At 33.7% G+C, this 24,941-nt stretch overlaps 6 protein-coding genes and 1 long non-coding RNA gene across 7 annotated transcripts; 3 read left to right on the plus strand and 4 right to left on the minus strand.

The window, feature by feature from the left end:
* Positions 1-27: 27 nt before the first annotated feature.
* On the minus strand, positions 28-3,867 carry LOC100118411 (AFG3-like protein 2). The gene is made up of 12 exons (XM_001602332.6): positions 3,654-3,867; positions 3,013-3,431; positions 2,834-2,921; positions 2,592-2,757; positions 2,385-2,517; positions 2,191-2,309; positions 1,838-2,113; positions 1,537-1,764; positions 1,238-1,464; positions 977-1,153; positions 690-908; positions 28-597 (listed from the first exon to the last, which is right to left on the minus strand). Exons 1-12 carry the CDS (start codon positions 3,723-3,725, stop codon positions 331-333), a joined length of 2,391 nt encoding a protein of 796 aa, XP_001602382.2. The 5' UTR covers positions 3,726-3,867; the 3' UTR covers positions 28-330.
* Positions 3,868-4,678: 811 nt separating this feature from the next.
* Positions 4,679-6,938, minus strand: LOC100678799 (kanadaptin). Its single transcript, XM_003427751.5, has 5 exons — positions 6,652-6,938; positions 5,655-6,573; positions 5,435-5,571; positions 5,189-5,349; positions 4,679-5,116 (listed from the first exon to the last, which is right to left on the minus strand). The coding sequence occupies exons 1-5, from the start codon at positions 6,746-6,748 to the stop codon at positions 4,847-4,849; spliced, it is 1,584 nt and encodes a 527-aa protein (XP_003427799.1). The 5' UTR covers positions 6,749-6,938; the 3' UTR covers positions 4,679-4,846.
* On the plus strand, positions 6,852-9,702 carry LOC100118449 (prostaglandin E synthase 2). Its single transcript, XM_001602364.6, has 6 exons — positions 6,852-6,929; positions 7,041-7,454; positions 8,321-8,395; positions 8,471-8,808; positions 8,889-9,000; positions 9,076-9,702. The coding sequence occupies exons 1-6, from the start codon at positions 6,924-6,926 to the stop codon at positions 9,436-9,438; spliced, it is 1,308 nt and encodes a 435-aa protein (XP_001602414.3). The 5' UTR covers positions 6,852-6,923; the 3' UTR covers positions 9,439-9,702.
* LOC100118488 lies at positions 9,527-11,760 on the minus strand. The gene is made up of 9 exons (XM_001602395.6): positions 11,624-11,760; positions 11,222-11,374; positions 10,984-11,114; positions 10,565-10,697; positions 10,352-10,474; positions 10,173-10,265; positions 9,943-10,098; positions 9,747-9,872; positions 9,527-9,674 (listed from the first exon to the last, which is right to left on the minus strand). The coding sequence occupies exons 1-9, from the start codon at positions 11,748-11,750 to the stop codon at positions 9,553-9,555; spliced, it is 1,164 nt and encodes a 387-aa protein (XP_001602445.1). The 5' UTR covers positions 11,751-11,760; the 3' UTR covers positions 9,527-9,552.
* A 315-nt stretch (positions 11,761-12,075) lies between these two features.
* On the minus strand, positions 12,076-18,718 carry LOC100118527 (intraflagellar transport protein 122 homolog). The gene is made up of 14 exons (XM_001602422.5): positions 18,526-18,718; positions 17,534-17,643; positions 17,338-17,458; positions 17,040-17,250; positions 16,892-16,965; positions 15,930-16,200; positions 15,695-15,856; positions 14,945-15,613; positions 14,050-14,857; positions 13,733-13,959; positions 13,231-13,618; positions 12,973-13,145; positions 12,734-12,895; positions 12,076-12,647 (listed from the first exon to the last, which is right to left on the minus strand). The coding sequence occupies exons 1-14, from the start codon at positions 18,576-18,578 to the stop codon at positions 12,552-12,554; spliced, it is 3,525 nt and encodes a 1,174-aa protein (XP_001602472.1). The 5' UTR covers positions 18,579-18,718; the 3' UTR covers positions 12,076-12,551.
* Positions 18,719-18,899: 181 nt separating this feature from the next.
* Positions 18,900-21,225, plus strand: LOC116416162. Its single transcript, XR_004226694.2, has 2 exons — positions 18,900-19,202; positions 20,386-21,225. It is a non-coding gene; the product is annotated as an uncharacterized LOC116416162 (long non-coding RNA).
* A 733-nt stretch (positions 21,226-21,958) lies between these two features.
* On the plus strand, positions 21,959-24,534 carry LOC100678898 (WD repeat-containing protein 34-like). The gene is made up of 9 exons (XM_031928255.1): positions 21,959-22,339; positions 22,425-22,509; positions 22,587-22,802; positions 22,880-23,114; positions 23,182-23,383; positions 23,453-23,652; positions 23,731-23,873; positions 23,952-24,154; positions 24,233-24,534. The coding sequence occupies exons 1-9, from the start codon at positions 22,281-22,283 to the stop codon at positions 24,303-24,305; spliced, it is 1,416 nt and encodes a 471-aa protein (XP_031784115.1). The 5' UTR covers positions 21,959-22,280; the 3' UTR covers positions 24,306-24,534.
* Positions 24,535-24,941: the final 407 nt, after the last annotated feature.

Consider the following 24,941-nt stretch of genomic DNA (forward strand, 5'->3'; position numbering starts at 1 on the left):
AGGTTCGAAGAGAAGCACACAAGTCAGTCCGATGTTATAAAAGTACTTTATTACAGACTCCGTGAACGCATTGATGTAGCAAACAGTATCAGAAGTGAACTCCTCGTGAATTTTTTTTCAAAAACAAATTATTATTACTATTATTATACATTCAGGAAATCTCAAGCGTAAGAAAAACAACGGTGCTCATTGTGTTCGCGATTCACATGAAATCGTCGATGCAAATTATCACTATTTAAAAAGTATATTTTGAAAACTATCATACAAATTATCGATTATTACATTAGAGTGTGTCGGCACGTTCTATCAAATGTAAAGGAATAAATATAATTACACTCGCTGCTCAGGCTGATTCTTTGGCGGATCTGATGGCGAAATCGGCGGTTCTGTCGAACTACCATCCGGTTTTGTATCACTAGAATCCCTCGCCTTGTTCCACTCCTTGAGACCTTCTGGTAAAGTCGTATCTTCCTCAAAGGATCCTGTACCTTCAACAAACTCTTCATACGTAGACTTTTCGGGGAACGGCCTTTTTCCAAGTAGCTCAATCATGTCATCTCGGCTTAAAATTTCCTGTTTTAAAAGTCTTTCAGCTACCTGTATTCAAAGAAAGTTAAATTATAAATTAGTGCTTTTGTTGACCAGATTACATTCAAAGGCATGAAATATTATTATTTTTCAACGCGCACCTTATTTACATCAGCTTTATGTTTTGTTAACAAAGCGGTTGTGTGTTTATGTGCGGTATCGATCATAATTCTGACTTCTTGGTCGATAAGCTGAGCAGTGCTTTCAGAATAAGGTTTGTCGAGAACCATGTCTCCAGGTTGCGGCATTTCAAAACTAACTGTGCCGACTTTTTCGTTCATGCCGTAATGAACAACTTGTGCGTAAGCGCTCTGTGTTACCTGATAAAAAATAGTATTAAAAATTAGAAATCTTGTCTTTAAAAATTGTATTACAATTATTGGATTACTTTTTGTAAATCATCCTGTGCGCCAGTCGTTATACGGTGAAAGAAAATTTCTTCGGAAACTCGACCACCCAAGGTCATGCACATCCTGTCAAACAGTTGCTCTTTTGTATACAGGTACTGTTCACGTGGCAAATACTGGGCATATCCTAACCCTTTTCCACGGGGAATGATGGAGACCTGAATAAGATGGAATCGACTCATTTGTTATAATTATAATTTAAACTAATTTTTCGTGAAATATATTGAAATCCGCGATGATACCTTCAGAAGAGGATCTGCATGTTGTAGGAACCAGCCTGCTACCGCATGTCCTGCTTCATGGTACGCTACCGTTTTCTTTTCCTCTGGTTGCAACACATTTGTTTTCTTTTCCATACCTGCCACTACCCTCTCGATAGCTTGTTCGAAATTTTTCATTATTATGCTCTCCCTTTTATCACGTGCAGCTATTAAAGCTGCTTCATTGCAGACATTTGCAATATCAGCTCCTAATATATGAAACATTTTCAAAATTAATCTGCCAATGGACACGTAAAGTCAAATAATATTACGATTGTTACCTGTAAAACCTGGCGTCAACGCAGCCATTTTTCTCGACAACTCGATCTTATCTAAATTAGTTTTCAAATTCTGAAGATGCACTTTGAAAATAGAGGCTCTTCCCTTAATATCCGGTGCGGGTACATAGATTTGCCTATCAAACCTACCTGGTCGTAAAAGTGCTTTATCGAGAATGTCGATCCTATTCGTTGCGGCCAAAACAACCACATTTGTTGTCGTATTAAAACCTTTTAAAAAAAAAAATCATATTTTAATGCCTCATTAGAAAATCAATTACAAGTTAAACGTTTCTTGATTTACCATCCATCTCCACAAGAAGTTGATTTAATGTATTTTCTTGTTCAGAATGAGAACCGAAACTTTTACCGCCTCTCTTTCTGCCTACAGCATCGATTTCATCGATAAACAAAATGCAAGGTGCATGTTTGCGGGCCTGTGCAAACATATCTCGTACGCGCGATGGCCCAACTCCAACAAACATTTCCAAAAATTCTGAACCAGATACCGTCAGGAAAGGTACATCGGCTTCTCCTGCAGTGGCTTTTGCCAATAAAGTTTTACCCGTACCAGGAGGTCCTGTTACAAAATGTATAATAGAGTTACAAATGGAATGTTTACATTTAGATAATTATTTACAAAATAGACTGCAATACCTGTTAAGATTGCACCCTTGGGAATCTTTGCTCCAAGATTAATATACTGCTGTGGATTCTTAAGAAAATTTACAAACTCCATAATCTCAATTTTAGCTTCTTCACATCCAGCCACATCTCTGCAACAGTAAGCAACATATTAAAGTACCCTTGAAAAATATTTACAAATAGGAAAAATTCATCTGTAAACTAACTTGAAACGAACACCAATCTCATTTGGATTGATTAATTTAGCTGTTGATGAAGTAACATTTCCAAACAATCCTTTACCACGTCCTCCCTTACTAAACATACTGGCAGTTGATCTGGTGAAGTATAATAACAATCCTGTAATTAATAGCACCTTTAGTTAACATGTAAGTAGACATTTGGAAAATAAGCAGCAATCACAATTGGTTTACCTATTGTAATAATAGTAGGAAGATAAGATACTAGATGTCCTGATTCCATTTCATTTTTGTACACAACTGGTATATGATTTTGTGGCTCAATGTTTAACTCAAGTTGAGCATTCTCCAAATTCCTTTCAAAAGTATCAGAACTGCCAATATTAAACCATAATGTTCCCTGAACATAAAAAACAGCGTTCATTAAATAAAATACAGGGCAATGATAAATAAAAAAAAATATTATCTCTACTAACATCTGTACTGGTGCCAGGTAATAATCGCACTCGCACCCATTTCTTATTTATTACTTCTAACTTTTCCACTGTTCCTTTATTTAAGTATCTAAAAATATGCAAATATTATTATTTCTATGAAAAGTTATTGTTATAATATTAGGATTGTAATATTTTTTACAAAAATCCCATTTAATTACCCGTAAACAAATTCTCTCCACGTAATTTCTTTCCCCCCTTCCGAAAACATCAAGACTCCAATTATACCAAGAGTTCCAACAGCTCCAAGAGTCAACCATTTGTCATTACCCTGAAAAGGTCCACCTCCTTCACCACCCATGTTTTTGCCAGGGTAAAAGCCATAAGTGAAGTCTTTCTTCCGTCCTGAGCTGGAAGAGCCTGGAGACTTGGAGCTTGGAGCTTCTGCGCTTTGTGAACTTTTACTGTCTTTTGCTGGACCTTCAGCTTCTTTAGGGGCCTCCTTTGTTTTCTGACCTTGCTTGAAATACTTTTCAAAACCTTTTGGTGGCTTGTTGCAGAGCAATCTCCACTGTTGCTGAACTTGTTCGATGGCAGATATCCTAGGTCCATTTCTAAGTAACGAAAGCTTCCTCCAGGTCTGTAAAAATAGGCCAATTTTATACTAAATGAATCCGAGAAAATGGGTAAGAGCACTTGGAAATTCACGGAGTTTTTAAGAACAATTAAAATTTGCCTGGGAAAGTCGCGATTTAGGTATAAAACAATCGTTCAAACGGATGACGTCCGATTATATCACCAAATAGCAGTCTCACAACATGATGAAACAGGTTATGTCGATAAGTAAGAGTAAAGAACACACCTGGAGATGATCCAATCGGCTAAGTAAGAACTTCTCTAACTTGCTCGCCGAAGAAAGCAACTGGTGAGCCATGTTTCACTCATAAAATGGGTGTTAATTTAAATGCTGATAATCCGCTGGCCCCTCGACGACAATGCATTTAACATATACACATTACCGGCCGCTAACCATTTTTCTGTATCTACAGCGCTCTATGTTCTGCTTATTACTGTGCTATATATATATATATATATATATATATATATATATATATGTGTGTGTGTGTGTGTGCTCCCTTACTGCATTGCTCACAAGTCACAACTCCGAAATCCGCGTGTACTTACTCGTCGTGCAGCTTCTGGTGTCTGGTCTACTAGCTCGCACTTCACTCGCAATACTCTTTTATATATCTATATATAATCATTTACGAATGCTAATGCGCGCGCCAGTATACGGGCGCAGACTTAAAACATATTTTTTATTATTTTTTGCAGCTAAGAAATACGAAATATGACGGCTTTTGGATTCGACTATTTCTACTTATTAATTTTTAGACTTTTTTTCAATTTAGCCAAATGTTTGTCGTTAATTATCGGACCTACTTTAGGTCTTACATCATTTGATACAATTTGTAGTGAATTAAGATTGCATCATATTTTCATAATCTCTGAGACTATATTTTTTAGAAATATGAAAGTAATAGAAAAAATATAAGATAATGTGAAAACAACAAAAATGTGAAAAATTGTAAATTTATGCCTGCATTTCAAATAACAATAACAAATGAAGAAAATGTTATATGCTATATAAAAAAGATTGTATACTTACCATCCAAGTAAAATGTGAAGAATCATTTACATAGTTTTATAATTTTGCAACATTTGCTCACTAGAGAAACTCGCATTTATTTTTGTTTTTATATATTTCTACTTTAAAATAGATATGAACAGACGAATAACTCAATTGATAAAGACAATGTGATTCTGGATTATGATATAACATTAAAATTATGTGTACTAATGAGCTTTTACATTAATCAGGCAAAATGGCTTTTTTAGATAAATTTAATTATTGATGCAACAATTTTAAAAAACTAATTACAGTTTACTTCTATTTACACTTAAATTGTATGTACAGTTTTTGTTCAGTTCAGTCATATTACTTCAGCCATTACTGTCTTAAGCTTAAAATTGATTTATTTTTTCTGTAATGTGTTAAGTTGAAGAGCTTGAAAATGGTTGCTGAGCTGATTTCATCCTGTTTATTGATTCTGATAATAGCATTTCTTCTTGATGTAAGTTATGCAGTTCTATTTTCATGTCCCGGACTTCAGTTCTGCTCATAGTTGTTGTTTCCAGTTTTGACATAAAAGCATCTACAGCATCTTCTTCAGGATTTTCTTCTTCAATTTTTTCGTTATCTCGGAAAGCTACCAAATTCTCCAAATTTATTATTCTTTCTAAAATTTTAGAATGTTTTTCTTGCTAAAAGTATAAAATTATACAATGATAAAATATGAAAAAACAACCAATACAAAATTTAAAGAGAAAATATACCAATGAATTGTATGTTTCGTGTTGGGAAGCTATCTTTCCAGCAGTTTTCAGTCTTTTCTGACGTTTTTTTTCCACAACTCCAGTTCTATCAAAAAAATTATCTTCGTCAGATTCATAGTAGTCTACTTCTTCCCAATTCTTCGAAATGCTCTTTTTTTCTTCTGTAAAATTATGTAATAAATAGATGAAGTTTTAAAGTATCTTTAAGTGGGAGATAAAGAAAATATTTAATTTTGCATTAATTACCATGAGCTTGACGTAAAAGTCCATATCTATTCAAAACTCGACATGCTTTTACCGCACATTCATTTATAGCCCTTGTTTTATCTCCAACAACGTGTGCTTCAACTGTCTCTGTGTTTCCTACAGCATCTAATGTCAAACTACAAAAAACAAAGATTATCAATCTTCTATGTGCTTCAACATTTTCTTGGGTACAATTATAAAATAAAATAACAATACGTACACAATCCAACAAGAATATTGCCCAAAACCTCTGTCTTCTGTTTGATATTCTAAATCATGTCCTTCCCATTTAAACCAATCCTTCAAGGCTTTTTTAGGATTCTCCAAAAATAATTCTTCATTGTCACTTTCAGAATTTTCAGTTGCTTCTGTAGAAGTTGAGTTTTCGTTAACATCATCTGCTATACCCCAATTGATTCCTTTAAATTCACTTTCTTTTCTTAACGTTTCTTCATTTTCTTTTATCAAACGTTCATTTTCTAATCTCTCTTCTTCTTTTGCTTCAAGTTTTCTTAATTCAATCAGCTCTGTGACTGAAAGTTCAGCTTCTTTTTCTTCATTATCTTTAGGTGTTTGTAAAATATATTTCCGTGGACTGTCCCCAAAGCTAATTATATATCCACCATGAAGACGAACATATGTGTTAGAAATTATACGATTCCCATTTAAAAAAGTTCCGTTCATGCTATTAAGATCATAAATATACATTCCTTTTTCGTTTTCAAAATCACGTGTTTTTCTATATTGTAATACAGCATGAAACAGGGAAATGGTTTCATGCGTCACACTAAAATCACAGGATAGAGATTTTCCAATAACATGATAACTTTTAGATGAAAGATCCAATGTTTTCAAAATCACACCAGCTTTTAATATTTCCATTTTAAACACATCTTCTGGCATACCACTCCACGGTGGTTCTATGTAGGAGAGTATTGAGTCTTTCATTTCATCGCTTTCATCACTTACTTCCAGCAGAGAAGACTTGAATAATTTCATTTTTGTTTCAGAAACCTGTTGATCTATATCTGCAGGAAATGCCCTTGTTACTGAACCTTGTAACGTTTTTAACTTAGAATTACTCTTTTGCAATTTAAAAGCAAATGTAGGCTTTTTTAGCGAATCTTTCGAATCTTTTTCTGAAAGGAAAAGAACATTGAATATAAAAATTTTGTTTTCAAAAATATGGAATTCATATTGTTTTACTTAAAAATCACCTTCATTTGTAATTTCATTAAATTTTATTTCTTTAAACCCAGACATAACTGCGCTCTTTACAACTGCACTAACTTTCATTTTATCACATTTTATCATCTATTTTATTATCTATGCTAATATTTGTTAGTACTTATTTAGGATACTAATCTACGAAAAATAATTACATTTTCTGAAATTTTAATCTTGAATATAGAGGCACTCTAAACTCTTAACAGAGCTCTTTGATTATGTCGATTGTCGAGTCGAGTCGGAGTGCGGGCGGACAGCATGGATGTTGGTATGTCGATACACCTATATATATATATATATATATATATATATATATATATATATATATATATATATATATATATATATATATATATATATATATATATATATGTAACAGAAGACAGTTACCGTTACCGCACTTCAAAACCGTATCCAAACCGTCAGTACGATCGAAACTCTCGTCGCACGTTACTTGCGAGTTGCGGTTGGGGTCGTCGGGCTTTTAAAAATGGCGGTGCTGTGCAGGTTTCGTGGTTTCGCGAGAAAAACTAAATATCTTCAGGAAACCCTGTTTCTAAACGATGTCACCTCTAGTTCATCAGCTTCCCGGAGTCTTTGCACATATGTGCAGCAGCCCAAGTCAAGAAGTATCCTGAAGTTTAGTTTAATCGGAGCCGGTGTCGGTGTTGTCGCGGGAGCAGGTTATGCTATCTCCAAGATAAACGATGCGAGGAAAAAATTGGCCTTAGAAGGCACCGAAGTCGAAGTAAAGGTCCTAAAATACAAACCTGATGTCAAGCCCTCCCGTAAGGTAAGTTGATTTTGTTTTCAGAAAGGTTCTAGGTATATGAGGTTTTATATTTGCTTGATGCACACATTTTTCATATTAAATATATTTTTTCCATTTCATTATAATGTTTGCAATTTTGTGAAGCCCATGAGCCAACTGGACTAATTTCATTTATTGTATCAACAAACATATCTTCTGATGAATGATCTTTTTTTAAAGTACACAAAATTAAACTTTTATATGATCTTAAAATAACACTTATTTGCTCCATTTAACTATGGATTTATAAGGCAAAAAATGGAAGAATTTTGAAGATTCTTATTTTCTTCTGCACTGCTCATCATTTGATAAAGATTGTTTTACATCATACACTGTAAAAAATTTTTTCGTAATATTACCAACCCAGTAGTAAACCAAACAGTCCCACGCCCAGCACAGTAAATTTACAATGGCATAAGTAAATTCACAACAGTACATAGTACTTTTACTATTTTGCGAGCTGTAATTTTACAACGGTGGTAGTATTTTCACACTGAACGCGAGACTCTGACCCCTGTAAAATTACTACGCTAAGAGTAGTAAACTAATCCGACCTACGCTGGGTGAAGCAATTTCACTACAAGGATAGTAAAATTGCTAGATTTTTGTAATTTTACGTAGCTGATCATAGTAAAATTGCTATACGAAGGGTTGGAACCTCATGTAAATTTACTACATTTCAGTTAATTTAATAAATCATTTTTTACAGTGTACAACAGTATTTGAATTATGGTTGTCACGTTATATGAAAAAGTATTGCATTAAAATGTGCAATAATTAAAAATTATTAGTTTAATTACATAATCTATAATATAAAAATATTTACAAAACATTCTTAAATCTTACAGATAGTTTCACCTGTTGATACAACAGGATTAAAATTAACATTATTCCAGTATCAAACTTGTCCATTCTGCTGCAAGGTAATGAAATTTATTATAGCTTTAGATTTCTTAAGTTGTATTTTCAATAAAATGCCAACTTTTTACGTTATTTAGGTAAGAGTTTTATTAGACTACTATGGATTGTCCTATGATGTTGTGGAAGTTGACCCTGTGCTTCGGCGTGAAGTCAGCTGGTCTGACTACAGAAAGGTGCCTATACTTCTGGCAAAGGTTAATAAAGGATACCAGCCACTGAATGATAGCTCTTTGATAGTATCAGTTTTAGCATCTTTTCTGCATGATAAATCACAAAAAATAGATGAACTTTCAAAGTGTTACCCAGTTATTGCGATGCATGATGAAAAGGGAGTATTTAAACATGAGATTGTAAATAAATATTTCCTTATGTATCAAAATTCTACGCCAAAAGATAGAAGCTTAAATGATATTGTGTAAGTACAAATTCATTTGCTCTTTAAAATAATTCGTTTTATGAAATGATTCAAGAAAAAACTATTAATTGTTTGTGTAGTGAGGAACGAAAATGGCGAAAATGGGCAGATGATGTTTTTGTACACACCCTTTGTCCAAATGTGTATAGAACTTTGGGAGAAGCGTATCAAACATTTAATTGGTTTTCTGATGTAAGCTTTTATTATTTTACAGATAGAAAATTAAAGTGATAAATTTAACATTTATAAAAAAAAACATTTATCCAGGTTGGTCGTTGGGAAGAATACTTTCCATCATGGGAAAGAGCAATAATGGTCAACGTAGGAGCTTTAGCAATGTGGTTGATTTCAAAAAAACTAAAGAAAAGGCATCATCTGAAAGAGGATGTACGAGAATCTTTCTATGATGAGATCAATATTTGGTTGAATGCCATCAAAGCTAGAGGTGGAACTTTCATGGGTGGTGCTAATCCTGATTTATCAGATCTTGCTGTATACGGAGTATTAAAGTCAATTGAAGGCTGTGAGGCATTTCAAGATGCATTAAAATATACACAGCTAGGTACATGGTACAATGCTGTAAAAGAGAAAGTTGATTCTCATGCAGGTAGTGTTTACTTAAGCAATTAATAAGGAATTACCACATGCAGCACTTTGTACATTTTCTTTTATTTATTCATCTTATTAAAAAATAACCTATTGTTAAAAAAATATATAATTTTCAGTATAAAAAAGCTGTTTATTTTAAATAGAACATATCATTTGCTTGTACATAAGAGAGAAACCTTTGTTCTCTGTATCAGTTGTAGTAGTACCTTCTTCAGTGTCATCAGTGACAACGTATAAAACAAAAGGTTTTAAAAAAGCTAAAAAAAAATATTTTCACATTAAAAATGTATTTTTAACTTAATTCAAACAAAATGATTTCGAATACTTACTCGTTTTTTCGGTAAGGCTAGATCCACAATATCTATCGACACCAGTAGCCATACCGCTTTCGAACGGATTCGGAATAATAATAAAGTCTGTCGTACAGGCAGTACCAGACGCAGGTGTTGGTGTAGCTACACAATACATATTTAATAAAAATGTACGCCAAAGCCAACCATTATAGAGAAATATTTAAATACGTACAAGTTGTTGTCAAATCGCCAGTTACCGAAAAATCTGTCGCCGACCACCTAAGGCTACAGTAGCCTGATGCCATTTTTACGCAAACACCGTAGTTAAGGTTTGCCATTTCCCTCGTACCTATTCTCGTCGTCGTCACCGCTCCAGTTGGATCTGTTGCTGTAGGTTCAAAATTCATTATTGTATGGGATAAAATGCGTTGAAAATATTTCTCACAAAAAATTAGAACGTACTCGTGACAGTTCGAGGATTAGTTGACGATCCATAATTGAAACTATCAACATTGCCCGATAATGCAGTGTGATACTGAAGGCAACCACTCGGTGCTAAAACCGTTCAATCGTAAGCTCAAGTTATTCTGTTTGACGCTTATATAGTCCACTCGAAAAATGTATATAAAAAAGAAATCTACCTCGCATCGCAGAATCGCAAGCAATCTGTTGTATTCGTATGTTCCATCGCCGTTTAAAAGTATATTCTGTACTAGAGTCAATCGATATTGTTATGGGATTCGATCCTTCAAAATCCACGTAAACTAGAAATTCGTATTTATTAATAAATGTATGAAAAAATCGTACAATTTACTGAAAAATGAATATCCAGTCATATGGATTATAATGCCAACCATGTTGATCGGTATTTTCACCGCAAATTCGTGGTACTCGGGATGCGCCGCCAGAAACAGACAGCAAATCAAAATCACACACACCATCAGCTGTTGGTTGTGCAAGGGTGAAGTCTAAGAAATCCAGGCGTAACTGCAACATGTATAATTTACAGTATTTGCGATACTTAATATAAGATGGAAAAAAGATGATTAAGGTATTACTTAAAAGCGCCTAATATTTTCAACCTGCATTTTAAAAGCTGGTAGATAAAATAAATTCATCGAGGCTGTGATATACCATAAGTTTCTAAGGGCCTTGATGGATTTATTTAATTTATTTGCCTTCGTTAAGATCGCGACGGTATCGTGTATTTTTTTATTTGCAGTATTTGGAGTACCAGCGAAAATTTAATTAATTTATTCATTTATAAAATTACCTGACAAATATTGCTGTTACATCTTTTAACTGTTATCACGCATCGATCCCCACCATCGTAGGTCGTTGGGTAGGACGGATTAGTAAAGTACGTGTTATTCACGTTTGTGGTGGTGCCGCATGATTTTTGAACTGCGCCATTGTATATCAAGAACAAAAAAAATAAAATTGGCGCAAATATTAAATTTTCTTAGTCACAAATTTTAGATGTGAGGAAACAATTGTGTATGTATATTTACATAAACAGCAAACGCCAAAGCCATTCGCGCAGGTGCCAAAGGCAGTTCCTCCTTGATGTGCACATTCTCTTTTCGTAAAACATGTCCCATTGAAACTATTACTTGCAGTGCACGGAGAATTAGGAAATCGCACTACGCTGAATAGCGGAAAAACTGTGGGAAAATAACATTTGAAAAAGACAATAGGTAATTTTGCAAAGTATGTATATTGTTCTAGCTATTTAAGTCTCGACTTTATAATTGTAACACTATCTCAATATTTTATAAAAATGTCTCCTATCCCGCGTGAACTAGAAAATATTATATAATAAGCAACGTATAAACTACGCACGAAACTAGCTCGAGGGATGCGATGCGCTAGGGATGAATGAAAAATATCTCGACTACTCTTTTAAGACTTACAGCGCTTTTGTCGTTGCAAAACTCCGACATCCCTCGGCTCGTCTGTGCTGTAATCCAAAGTTGGCCCATGCTGACCCGAGGTGACGGTGAGTGCGATGAGAGCGACAACAAGCAGCGGCCCGAACATGTCTACGGACTCAAATGAACCGCAGCAGATTCCTCGATCACTCGCGCCCCGGTCCAGAGATAACGGGAAACATGTGCTCTTACAATCAGGGCAATTAGCGCTCTTTAAAGAAAATTCATGGAACTCACCTGTTGACGTAACTGTTATATACGCTTGGCGCGTCGTTGTTATCTGTCGGTGGTTTTAAGCGCGCAGGTGACGATGAGAAAAATTTTATTCATTCGAAATGCAACGTATTATTGTAAATTTTGAAAAAGAGCTTTATGTGGAACATTTCGATTAAAGCACTTTCAAATACCGTCTTCATAGCAAAATCGCAAATAGCTTTGGATCTTCGTTATACTTTATTGGATTGTAAACTTTGACACCAAGTCCAAGAATCGTAAATATGCAGCTTTATACTCATGGAACATTACGATCATGATAACACGTTCAAGCGCACCGCCTTTATGGTAATATTTCAAACAGTCAAGGATTGACATTATCCTTTATTAACACGAAAGTTCTGATAAACGTAAAATGGTGGATATGTACTGGAAAGAACAAAAAGTAGACTGTTTGCCAAAGGAAGTGACAAAATATATGCTTTGCAAAAAGTTCATATCTTGCAGATTATGTAAGGAAAGAGTTGCTTTTGCAATAAATAAGTAGCATCTATTAATTTTTGATGATTTTTGAATTATTTTTTATAAAATATATATTTTGTTAACAATCATCAATAATTTTTGTAAAAATTTTCTCATGATATGATTAAAACTTAACAACTATTTATATTTCTCATAAAAATCACTTTTTTCAATTTCAAGAATTCTGATTAACCGTATTACTAGGGGTTCGACAAAACGGACAGTGATTGTAACGAAGTAACGCCAATTCGTAGTCGTCTGTGTGGAATAACTGAAACATTATCTCGAGTGAGTTTTGTAAATACGATTTAAATAAGAATAGGTCTTTATATAATACTGATAAATGCGAGTACTGACTTTTAGGCAAGATTTGCAACATGTAACTTGTAGATCAGGCAGCAGATTCCTGTAATATCTAGTAGTGAATGGTTTTGGCCATTTCACAATTAATACTGAAGATGAATCCATACTTTTTAAAACACTCCGACCAACGGTTACTGTGGAACCACCAATTTTGTCCTACAACATAAAAATCGTTAATATTTATATGCAAATTCCTTCAATTTGTAGATCTAAAATAGAATATTGATATGTACCTCGTATTGCACTAATCGAGCCATGAATAAATCAGTTTGATTTGTAGAAACGGTGAATTGATTTTCGGTATCGATCGAATTATCAGTAGACTGAACAGGTTCTTCAATTAGTTTATCTGCCTCTTCATCCGTGATGCCAGGTTCCAATTCGAACTCTACTAAAGGTAAAATTTCTAAGACGCAAACAAAAATGTATATTATTTTTTAGGAACAACTCGAGCTGTGCTATGATTTCAATTGCCAAAATAATCAACGCACCGAACATAACAAATGAATACTGAAATTTAAGACCACATTGAGCGCAACTGCTACCGGATGCATTGTTGGTGGGCAACAGCGCGTTGTATGTTGAACACCTGTTACAAAGCGGCAACAATTCTTCGGGGTCCCTGTACGGATATGCTTTGATAGCTATCATCCAGGTTTCGATTTGTGTCAGCAAATGCTTCGGTATTTTCATACTTCGTAAACGATCGAGTAATTGCATAGCCAACTTATTTGCTCCCAACAATCGCGCTTGCTTCACGAGCGCATACATGATGGTCAACTTTGAAACACCCTCTAACTTGGTGTTTTGAATTTTGGTTAACAAAAATTTTGAAATATTAAATAAAGCTTCGGGCATCAAGGCCGTGAAGGGTTCTTCCTGCAAAATTATTAATCAGGGTAAATGTCACAATTTAAAAGAGCACACGCATTGCTGAGTAAATAAACATATTTCACAATTTACGAGTTTAAATAAAGAATGAGGGCGACATACCAAGTATTTATATACTTCGTGATAAGCATAATAGATGTCAGCTTTATCGTAATACGCCATAAACTGAGCTTTTATTTCTTCTGCACTTCTTTGTAGATCAAGCGTTATTTGGGACAAAAGCCAATAAAAGTATGACGCATCTCGGAATCTTTTTTCACATACTGCATTTTTTGCTAGTGTCGTTAAAACCATAATCGATTCTTCCGGCTGTCCAGCCATTTGAAAAGCTGAATCAATTTTGGAATATCAATCATTCATCATTTTCAACAAGCTTTTTCACGCCTCTTTGATTCGCGGAATTGTAAAATATATTTTACCTTTTTGCGCCTCCGAAAAACGTCCAGTTTCCGCTAGCCATCTTGCGTATGGTCCGTATACTCTCGCTTTGAGTTTTGGGTTTCTCTCGGCAAGTTCGAATGCTTCGTGCCACGCTTGAGCATCTACGAGTACATCGGCCACATCTGGATCATCTCCCAAGCGGCTAAATATTTCTGCCGCTCCATGTGTTGCTCCCAATTGCCGGAGTTTTTTAGCAATCGTGGACAGGCTATCCCGCTCGGCTTTGTCGAGTTGTCTACCTACTTTTATCAGCATATCGATCCAGCCATACTCTGATATTATTTTAATAGCTCTTTGCACATCTCCGGCAGACAAGAACATCTCCGCTGCAGCTCGCGGTTCGCCCAAGCTCTTGGCCCATTCTGCTCTTCTTCTGAGCAGTGTAGTCCTATCTTGACTGTTACCAGTGGCAATAAACTCTTGAGCAATATCGAACATCCTCAAATCGGAATACATATCCAAAGCTTGCTGTTGTAGTCCAGCTTTTTGATAGAGTTTCGCCGCTTCCCGCAACCTGCCCATCGCCGCAGCAGCTGTAGCCATGCAAGCTTCTCTTCCCCACTCGCCAGATTTGAGCTTCTCCTCGATTTCGGAAACGATTTCGACATAGCGCAATTTTTTAGTTCTAGCGAACGCTTCGTAAGCTATGCCGAATTCCAGATGATCTAGAGCTGCAACGCCTAAAGCGAACCAGTCTGAATCTGCTACTCCGAGACAAGCAATGGCATAAGCTTTGTCAAACATTTCGGCTTCCAAACACTGATACATGGATGACGATAATGGCATCTGAAAGTGAGAATTGTTTTCAATTGTGCATTCACGATAATTATATTTATTAACGTATAACCATCAGGGTCAATTTTTTGTGTTTACCTCCATTGTCAAAATTGATGCACCATGTAAGCAATACATCTTTGAACCATTGAGACCCACGACAATACCTGAAAATTTTTGTTTGTATTCATTGAAATTAGCGACTTTGATGGCTAGGTAATCTTGCCCAGAAAAGCACATCATTTCTTCAAAGGCGCTGTTAAAGGCAACACTTGTTACATCGTGGAACTCTTGTAACTTTTTATCGTTATAAATGTCAAACACTGAAAGAACTCCCTGATCACTTACAACTGCTAATTTGTCTTTCATCAAACTAATATCAACACACCTCACTGCTCCATCAACTTTGGCCAATAGAGCAGGGAATGGATTGTCTAAATAAATTTCCATTACTTGTCCATTTTTCAAACCAGCTAATAGACGTTCTTGGCCAGGCGGACCGCCAACGACTTTAATGTAGCAAACGGGACCATCAAGAATCCACTCTCTTTCAATAATACCAGTGAATGATAGACTTTGAAGTCGTTTATCCAGATAGAGCATTAAATTATTTGTGGTGACGACCAACAGACTACATTCTAATGATTGGGCCAATTTGTCTCGGATTCGATAGTGCATGTCCTCGGTATTTCCTGAGGGTTCATAAATTATAACTCTTTCTGACAATTGTACAGCTAATCTGTCTCTGTACACGGCAATTTTCTGAATCTGAAATTTGTATGTTAAATTTTTTTTTCGAACTTTACACCAACTCTATTTTCATGATATTTTTGTGTATAAAATACTAACCAGGTCTTTGCATTTAATTCGAACTTTCTGATTAGTAATCAAATGTTGAATAATCACATCAGTCATATTTTCTCTGTATGCATATCTGTCTTTATACAATCCATGAACAACATTCCATGATAAATCTAAATTAGATATTGTTCCATCCTGACATCCTATTGCCTAAATATAATTTACCTTTTTGAATATTTCAATTAAACCGAAAAATTAATTAACTTTTATTCATCAAACTCACAACATGTGATGATTCAGGATGTACTGCATAACTCCAGGTCCATGAAGTGAAAGTATTTCCAATTGTAGCCAACTGAATTCCATCATGAGATAATAGAATACATTGTTTATTACTACCAGAAATAATAATGTACTGGCCACTGGGAAAATATATCATTTTTAAGGGCACAAAGTTTAAATTTCTTTCTCGTCCAATCAATTTCCCACTTATAGTGTAAAATGACAAAACTCCACTCCATTCGCCGATACAAATAATATCTGTTGGATCCTCTCTGAATATTGAAAATGTGTTTTGTAAGTATATAAGTATCTCTGACTGATACCTAAAATGATATAAGTCCACTTTTCGCGTATTCTAAAAAACGGTTACAAGCATGTAAGATCAGAGCAAACGAATTGGGACGCGATAAGGTGCAGGCCGATTCGACCGGATCATACATTTGTTTCTTTGCGCAATGTCGCAAAAGTATCGAGTTATGTCGTTATGTCGGAAATTATTAAACTATCTATGCTGTAGTTCTCGCCTGCAAAACGCGCATTGCAAGACTAAAAAGTAGCAAGGGAAACGACAATCGGCAATCGGCACGCCGTCCATACAACGTTACTCAAATGAGTTTTTAAAACGATTCCAAAACAGTTCTCATAGCTATAACTGCAAAACGACTACACGACATAAGTCCATTAACGTTTTATTCAGAGTTTATTTTTTCCGAAATAAGTAAATCAACAAAACCAAGTCCTACCGACACGTAAAAAATTTTTTTTTAAATAGATCTGAAATCTGAAAATCGGAAAGCAGGACAATTATTTCTCTGATGACAACTATCTTGATATGAAATCCGCAGTTTCTCGATTTTCGGGAAAAGTGGACTTGTGTCATTTTGGGTATCAGCCGGAGATATTAACGTTTAATTTGCGTTTCAAATAAATATTTTTGATGTCATCACAATAAAAAGTAGGTACCTTGCAGGACTCCAAGCTAAACTCCAAATAGGTGAATCTCCTGAACGATCAATCCGCAATCGCTCTTCTCCAGCCTTAAAAAATACTTAGTTTAATTTGAAACTATAATTATAAATATAAAAATTTAAATGAAAAATACAAAGCTCACCTTGTTTCTTATAGAAACAAAACCTGCTGCCAAGCCTAAAGCCATATATTGGCCATCTTTAGTCCATGAACAGCAATTAACTCTTCCTCCAGATTTGTGCTTTTGAACAGCTTTTTGCTCTGCTGACCATAGTGCAATGTCAGATAGAGAGCAACTTAGCAATTGATGTGACACTGGATTGAATTGCATTGACTGCACTGCTTCATTATGCCTGTGTAAATATTTTATTTATTTTTGCCTTAATAATTAAATAGTTAATAGGAACTAATTTGCGTGCAATTAAAATAAAAATACTAACGAGTATTTTAAAATTCCTTCTAACTTAGATGTCCATATAATAACGGTCTTATCTGCACTCCCAGAGGCAAATTTTTTACCATCTTTTGCATAACAGACACAATAAACAACATCCTTATGTCCTTTAAAATAAAGCAAACAAACATTAATAATTATAGTCCAGATTTTAGTTGTAAAATGTATTAAATGTTAGTTACCTTTTAATAACTGAATTAAAGCACCGTCATTAGATTCATAAACTAATACATGCTGTCCTGCAGCTACTATTAATTGTGTTCCACTTGGATTATAGCATAAATCATATATACTGTAAAATAAAATATTTTAGTAGAATCTAGACTATTGTCAATATTTGTGAAATAATAACAAAATAGAGTGTGTCTCCGTGGCCGATATAGCGTATGCGAAAAACAGACAATTTCCCGGGAAAATTTTTCGCGCGCGCGCGTAATAACTTATTGCGTATACGCTATACAAACTATATACCTAAGTGTACCCGGTATTATCACGAGCATGTTTTTAATAATAACGGTAGCAATACTAATCTTTTTTTTCCATATTACATGTCACAATTTATTATTATAACGCATTTTTAACTGTCCAGGTATAGGTCGAAATTTCACTTTTGTCCAAGTACTGCCTTACTCTAAGATCCGAGTGTGATTGCTATTATTACTAATAATAATGTTATTAGTAGTTTAAAATACTATTCTGCTAAAGCAACATCACAGTCCTATATATTATAGAACGTCGGAATTTAGCAAACCCAAAACTGACTCGCCCATCCTTGGGTCGGATAATTAGGTCAATTGGGTTATTTTTATATATCATACATGAACATTTCTTTGCGAATTCGAAAATCAAAAACAGTAAACATAACCTCTCACGCTTTTATCATATTTACATATTTGTTTAAAAGTCAGTTTTGTAGCACGTGAAAAGCTCTATAGCGTACGCGAAAATTTAATAGCGTACGCGAGAAATTTCCCGGAAAATCGTTTCTGGTTTTCGCCTACACATTAAAATTTTCTCGCGCACGCTAGATTTTATTCCGCGTATGCTGTTACTTATATCCGCCCCGAAGACACACTCGACAAAATACACTGAAGTGCGGATGCTTGAATCTATTGTTAAAACATACTTATTGAATATTATCGCAAAAATAAATATAATTTCAATTGCAGTTTACCATTGTTCAGATTTGCCTTGAACTTTATCAACCCAAGTTACTTGTGTTCTCATGTTGAATAAACATCAAGACCAAGATGCACTGCTAAAAAGTATAAGAGCGTGCCAAACTGCCAGACAACTTGTACGACAATCAAAAGTTTGTTTTGACACGCACCCCTCATGGATCACCAAGGAAACGCATGCAAGATGGCGAACCCCGCAGCCCCCCCCCCCCCTCCTCCTTGAAGAAACCAAGCAAGCAATATCCTCCTCCTCTCTTAAAAAATGATGGCCTTTGTTGTGAAGCATTTAATACGTGATTCTGATTGGTTGCTGGTTGGTTGCCTAGGCAACGAGATAAGAACCGCGCTTTAAATTCATAACCCTCAAAACAGTCATAACTCATAACCCTGGTAGAAATGTTTGAGGTGTTTAAAATGAAATGTGAAAACCTTCATAACAGATAAAATATATGTAATATATAACTAGCAAGAAATTTTAGTAAAAATTAATCATTACCAAGAGTGTGTAGTATTACAACATGTGTATTGAAAAGTGGCACCCTAACCCTATTTGAAGTAGTAATAAAGTGTGTGAATATTATTTAGTTTTTTTTTTAAATGTCAGTGAGAAGTTCAATTAAAAGAATAAAGAGTTTGAAGATATACTGTGTCTCTGTGCCCAAAGTCGCCCTCGGTGAGGTTTGAGAGATGAATTTAAAGAAAAGTTCAGTATCCGAGTCAGTAAGTTTAAGTCTATCATTATACAATGATCTTTGAATTGTAAAAAGGCTACTAGACAACTAAAATATGACACTGCCACTTCCTATGTTACCTAGATGATTCTGATTTAACTGTTATCGTTCATATTTTCATATCCAGGCTCATGCGAATTTTTTAATTGAGCAGGTCAAATTTTACTTATAGCCAGTTACGCAGAAACTACTATATCTCTAGCACATTGTATTTCTGGTTTCTAGCATATTTTTCCATGGAGAAAGTGATAAATGTTTTGGCTTTTTTGTCTAGGTTTTAGGTAATTAGAATTTTGACTTTTAATAGTTGTGAGAGATTTTGAGACCGATACCTGTTTTTCCATTTTTGCATTTATTGTCATTCAAAAACTAACAGGTCTAGAGAGCTCATATTTTGCATATAGATTTCTTTTGTGATTGTGAAAAGATATTTAAAGTTGAATCGACCTTAACTGAAAAATTTCTGATTTCGACTCCGACACTGATGTGAATGCAAACTCATGCTATACGACTAAATAATTATCATGGGTGTTGTAGTCGAACACAAAAGTATTTCAGTTAACGTTAATTCAACTTTAAATATCTTTCCACAATCACAAAAGAAACTGTTAGTTTTCGAATGAGAAAAAATGCAAAAATGGAGAAACAGGTATCGGTCTCAAAATCTCTCACAACTGTTAAAAATAAAAATTCTAATTAATGCCTTGACAAAAAAGCTAAAATACTTATCACTTTCTTCACGTAAAAATACACTGGAAACCAGAAATACAATGTGCTAGAAATGGTAGTTTCTGTGTAACTGTTTACAAGCAAAATTTGATGCGCTAAATTAAAAAATTCATATGGGCGTCGATGTGAAAATATGAATGAAAACAGTTAAATCATAATCATGTAGGTTACATGTTTTCTAGGTAGCATAGTAAGTATCTGTGTAAAATTTCAGTTGTATAGCTTTTTTATAATGCAAATAAATGGCATTGTAATGATAAACAAACCCACTGACTCTTATACTGAACTTTTCTTCAAATTCACTATTCAAACCAATGATGACGACATTGAGCATTATTAATAATATTTATTAAAAAATAGTTTTGAGGGATTTAGTAACATGTTATATGCTTATAGAATATTAGCAGACATTAGTGTGTGCCGCCCAACACTTATGGTAGATTTTCTACCAATGTTATTAGACAGAGATACGCAATCAAGAGCGCGCGAAGCGCGCCTTCATTCCTACTAATATATAATAAGCGATGTGCCTCGCGTGCTCAAATATTTTATAAGTTATGTTAGCGACAATCGAGAACTGGTAATTAATTAATTACAACCAAATTTCCTAGCAAAAACAGCGAGAAAATAAGATTGCGATGATGTTGCTGAAGCGCCCAACAGCTAGCCCAATGCTGACCGCTTTCTATTCGACGGTCAAGAAAGAGTCACTTTAATCCCGATTAATACGTACAAAAAACGCGATAATCGTTCGTGTGTTACAAAAAAATCATCAATAATTATCATATAAGTTTTTCTCATTTTATACAATCAATATATGTTATAGTTTGAGCCGCGTGAAATTGAAATGTACATACGTATCTCCATGTCTTCGGTGCGAATAACGAAATATATATGCTACTCTTCTTGGGGAGCGACGATATAATAATAAATAATTCTATAAATATTAAAATATCTGATACTAATTTACTTGCGTTTAAAATTCTTATATATAGGTATGGTGTATCGCAGCTTTAGGGTGCGTCCACAATTGAGCGTATACGTTAGGTTTACAAGGGATTTACGTAGAACATAACGTTTTGGGCAGTACTGCCAATCCACTGTAGCAGACTGCAGTTGAAACGAAGGAACACACCTGCTCAAAATTTAACCTATAAAAATGTTTAAATTTGAATTGTATGGTAATAAATTGTAAAATTCTTTTTTCAAATAAAATTATAAAATTTTGTAAGAGAATGTATTATAAATTAGTTTCGGATTAAAAAAAAAGGTCTACCACTGTCTCAAAAAAGGAAAGGAGAATAAAAAATAACGCACATTTCCAAATGAAAATTTTATTATTTTAATTAGTTAAATAGCATAGGCAATGATTGTATGATTATGTTCTTCATTGTTTGACATTAAATTTGGTTTACAATATATTGCTTCAATCTTCAGAAAAGCCATTTTGAATTGATGTCTTGCAAATAAGTATCGATGCATGGGTAGTTTTGTTTAATTGTTCTCTATGACTCTTTACTATTCGATATTCTTGATGATAAAAACGTTGGGCTAAGTTATATAAAACATGCTCTAATCTAAACATAATCATACAATCATTGCCTATGCTATTTAACGAATTATAATAATAAAATTTTCATTTGGAAATGTGCGTTATTTTTTATTCTCCTTTCCTTTTTTGAGACAGTGGTAGACCTTTTTTTTTAATCAGAAACTAATTTATTATATAATACATTCTCTTACAAAATTTTATAATTTTATTTGAAAAAAGAATTTTACAATTTATTGCCATACAATTCAAATTTAAACATTTTTATAGGTTATATTTTGAGCAGGTGTGTTCCTTCATTTCAACTGCAGTCTGCTACAGTGGATTGGCAGTACTGCCCAAAACGTTATTTTCTACGTAAACCCCTTGTAAACCCTAACGTATACGCTCAATTGTGAACGCAGCCCAAGAGAACCAATCCGTATGTATATCTATATACATATACGTATAATATATAGCGAACAATGCCTGCAAAACAGCCGGCGCGTATATAATGTGACACATTCGTTCAACAGTCAACTGTTTAACAATCATAAACGTTAAAATAATCAAATGACATTATGTATTATATTTTTATAAACTTCGTAGTGATTGTCTTCAGTAATTTCTTATGATAAGTAGTTTATTTATTTCACTACACCGTATTTCAATATTCTAACCTGCAAGAGGTTATAAATTAATACGCGTGAATCAATATTTTTTATGTCTTTTTATTGTGTTTTTAAAAACAAGTTTTGTAAATATGTTTGACGATAATTCTTCTGAGTCTGTTGGCTTTGAGCCACAAACAAACAATGAAAAGTTAGTATTTTCTAGCCAAAAACATTAACTTAATTTTAAGTTATAAATATCCTTGAAAATTGTTAATTCATTGATATTTATTTAGATCTCCAAAAGCTGCAAACATCCAAACTGAGCATGTAGTTTACGAGTCCGATGAAGTTCAAGTGGTGGAGACTAAAAGTATTGAGGTGATTAAAAAATTTAATTCTTGCTGAATAAAAATAACAGTGGTTGATACTCATTATAAAAACGGAATTTATTACAGACACAAACTGTTAATGAACCAATAAAACCACCACAGTATAATCATGATAGTCTAGTTGAATTTCTCCAGCGTATTACACCTGGTGTACTCCAGTTTCTAGATGAACAACATGGATCTAATGCTTTTGATGATTATGATGTAGGTAGCAATGGAGAATCTACAGTCAATATACAACTCATCAATAGGTTAAACAGTTTAGAAATGTCAGACTTTAAGGTTATTATTTAAATCAATGTTTTAATTACTTTATTATATTACATATTTACTTTGATAGTTATGAAATATATTTTTAGGGAAAAATCAGTAGTGTAACATGGAGTACTGGAGGTGGAACTTTAGCAGTAGCACATAGTGCAACCCATCATGATACTTGGTGCAATGATCTCACAAAAATAGAGTTTTATAATCTTTCAAAAGACAATTTACTAATGTCTACACCAAGCAAAACATTGGAAGCTTCTTCTTGCGTTACTTCTTTGTTTTATCATCCGGAAGAGCCTTCAATAATTGCAGCTGGATTATTTAATGGTTTAAACTTTTTAACTATCTTATGGCTTTTCAAAATCATATTGATTGTATTTTTCAAATACCTTAGGTGATGTATTGGTATGGAATCTCAGGGATGAGTCATCGATAACACCTTTGCAAGTTTGTACACATGGTGATTTGGTTTCACAAGTTCAGTGGAATTTGAGAATTTTTAATGATGTATCAGCTCTTGTAACTTCCAGTGCAGAAGGTTACATTTTTATTCATAAACTTTCAGTACAGTTTACACAAGCTACATTGGTCAAGCGGTAATTTTCTTTATACAAACTATATGATTCTTGTAAAATTTGCAACAAATAAAATAATTTTTATTTTAGCTATAAAATTGCCAAAGAAAAAAATCCTGCTGAAAAAGCTAGACCTCATAGTGCTAGTGGTAGTAAAGATAGAGCTGCAGAAGCTGGATTGTCTATCACATGCTTTGATTTTTCATCAAAAGAGGCAAACCTATTTGTTGTTGGTACTTTGTGTGGTGGACTTTATAAGTGTAAACTTGATCAGGCAGTCTCTGTTGAAGGTAATAAAAAAACATTTACGAATATTCTAAGAGAATAAATCTCTTGTTCTGTGATTTTAAAATTTTTTTTTTTTATAGGTGATGAAAATATTTTTGATCCAGTTGTAAACGAATATGACAGACATAAGGGCACTGTAACATGCATTAAAAGTGCTCCTACACAAAACATCTTTGTTTCGTGTGCATCTGATAAGGAAATACGTATTTATGATTTTGATCAGGTACATACATTATTAGTAACAAATTTATTTTTAATCATTTTGTGATCTTTATTGATTTAAATGAAAAAATAATTTCAGCCTGCTAGTTTGAAAGCCATTACAACTGAAAGTACTCTAGTACAATTAACTTGGTGTTTTGGAAATCCAGATATCTTCTTAGCTTATGGTGCAGGAGCTGAGATAAAATTTTTCAATGTTAAAACTGGCAGACCTTTGTCAAAAATAATGCTGTATTCAGAAAATAGAGAAAATGCTAGCTGTCTCAGCTTTAATCCAAAACGGTAATTACAGAAATTGTTAATTTCTATATTGTAGTAACGAAAATGTTTTGTATGAATAAAAATATTCTATAATTTTAGTGAAATGGTGGCAATTGGAGATACTAGGGGGAATTTAGAAGTATGGAGAATGCCAAGAAAAATTGCACAATAACTAAATATTAAAAAATATCTCTAATGGTTATTTACTTAATTTATTGCTATAACTGAAATGATTAAATACTATATTCGAATTATAAGCACTAATTTATGCACGATACTAAAAGGTAATGATTAATTTAATATCTTTTTGCATTCCTGTTGAATATGTTAACGAAAGCAACTAATTTTTTATACAAATGTTAATTAATCCATTTTATAATATAAAAAAGGTTCAGTAATAAGTACTTGGCTACAAATTTTATTTTTTCACAACTTGAAAACATTTAAGAAAATTCAATATTCATTTTAACTTGAATCTTCAGAGAAGCAAATAATTTGGGTTCATCAATAAAATAATTTTTAGCTTTTTACTCATTTTTCAAGAGTTTAGAACAAATAATTTATTAAAGATGATTTATAGAGCTTCGTATGTCGATTGTTATTATACTTGATAAAATGAATCGCACCGCAATCACGTAGCATTTCGATAAATGATAAGCATCTTTCAAATCAAAATAAGACATTTCTTTCTTATTATTTTGCATGAAAGTGAGTGTTTTTATCTAAAAATTTTGTACGAAGAATTCAAATTACAAATTAAATTGATTTTCTCATATTTTGCCATTGTGATGTTAAATATTTATTTTTA

Source organism: Nasonia vitripennis, chromosome 1, assembly GCF_009193385.2.
Source record: "Nasonia vitripennis strain AsymCx chromosome 1, Nvit_psr_1.1, whole genome shotgun sequence".
NCBI lineage: Eukaryota > Metazoa > Arthropoda > Insecta > Hymenoptera > Pteromalidae > Nasonia > Nasonia vitripennis.